We start from the raw sequence: 1381 nt of genomic DNA on the forward strand, positions 1-1381 counted from the left end.
CCTCACGTCTCTCAAACGCTATAAATTCCAAAGCAAGCACATCAAAACCATAAACCTTGCATCTTCTCTTCTCATTTCCACCGCTTCCATCGATCACCCCGCACGCGCTCAGACATGGGAGATTACGACGCTGACCTTCCGCCAGGCTTTCGATTCTTCCCCTCCGATGAAGAGCTCGTGGTCCACTTCCTCCGTCGCAAGGCCTCCCACCTCCCTTGCCAACCCAACATCATTCCTACTCTCGATCTCCATCTCTTCGACCCATGGGATCTCAACGGTAAAGTAAAAAAAAAAAATTTGAACATCAGATGACAGTTCATTTTGCTAAATGAGCTACGTACCAGATGGTGAGATATCAAATTACTACGCTCATCTCACTAATACGGAATTTTATTGGCATTAGGTAACGCGCTACAAGGAGGCAACCAAGTGTGGTACTTCTTCTCGCGCAATGCTCAGCACAGAGCCACACCAAGCGGCTGCTGGAGCCCTGTAGGCATCAGTGAGAACATAACAAACGGTGATCAGCATGTTGGCGTGAAGAAAACCCTAGTTTTCTTCTTCGGCGAGAACAAAACTAACTGGGTAATGCATGAATACCATCTACTCGATGCCATTAATGCTAGTACTAGTAACACTAGGAGGTCTTCTTCCAAGAAGAGATCGAATCCAAGAACAGTGAGTAGTGCTAGCTCTACGTACTATCTATTGATTTCATCTCATTTTCCTTATGTAACTTGTGCTTATGATCGAATGTATAGGAGACTAACAAATGGATTATATGTCGAGTGTATGATTCATCCTGTGGATCGCAGTCGAGCTTCCAAGATGGCGGGAGGGAGCTCTCGTGCTTGGATGAAGTCTTCTTATCGTTCGACGATCTCGATGAAGTGAGCCTGCCAGATTAATTAGCAAATGTGTATCCATGATATATAAATGATCAAATAATGAACTGGCCTTATAAAGCTGACATTATACTTAATTGTTCAATATAAAGCCTCAAATTAATGTCTCTACTAGCTATATATATAATATATATATATATTATATATATATATATATATATATATATGTTAACAAAGTGTAAGCTTAAAGTTCCCACCGTGTTCATCTGTTTGGGCTCCACAAGACACGCTGCACTGCAATGGGGTTTTTGTGATTGTGTTCATGGCGAAAGCCAAAGTCAAATGACATTTTGCTAGCTGTGTTAATTATTTGTTGCTTATTTGATTTAAGAAGAAGGAGGATGTTTTGGTGGAGCTCAGCAAGCATGTCGTTGTCTATTGCGGTCAGAGGGGGGGGGGGGGGGGAGGGGGGGGGGGGGGGGGGGGGGGGGGTTGCACGTGCGGGGAGCACGCGTGAGGGGGTTTTGGTTGCAAAT

The 1381-nt window shown here is 44.1% G+C and overlaps 1 protein-coding gene across 1 annotated transcript; it reads left to right on the forward strand.

Moving 5' to 3' along the window:
• LOC109824291 (NAC domain-containing protein 104) lies at positions 1 to 969 on the forward strand. The gene is made up of 3 exons (XM_020390857.1): positions 1 to 277; positions 404 to 678; positions 762 to 969. The coding sequence occupies exons 1-3, from the start codon at positions 115 to 117 to the stop codon at positions 906 to 908; spliced, it is 585 nt and encodes a 194-aa protein (XP_020246446.1). The 5' UTR covers positions 1 to 114; the 3' UTR covers positions 909 to 969.

The sequence above is a fragment of the Asparagus officinalis genome, chromosome 9 (genome assembly GCF_001876935.1).
Source record: "Asparagus officinalis chromosome 9, Aspof.V1, whole genome shotgun sequence".
NCBI classification, from domain to species: Eukaryota; Viridiplantae; Streptophyta; class Magnoliopsida; order Asparagales; family Asparagaceae; genus Asparagus; species Asparagus officinalis.

Bases quoted from the DNA above. Each gene is read 5' to 3' on its own strand.
- LOC109824291 (XM_020390857.1), top strand. From the start codon at position 115: ATGGGAGATTACGACGCTGACCTTCCGCCAGGCTTTCGATTCTTCCCC. The intron at 278-403 runs GTAAAGTAAAAA...TATTGGCATTAG, and splicing joins CGACCCATGGGATCTCAACG to GTAACGCGCTACAAGGAGGC. The intron at 679-761 runs GTGAGTAGTGCT...TCGAATGTATAG, and splicing joins AGAGATCGAATCCAAGAACA to GAGACTAACAAATGGATTAT.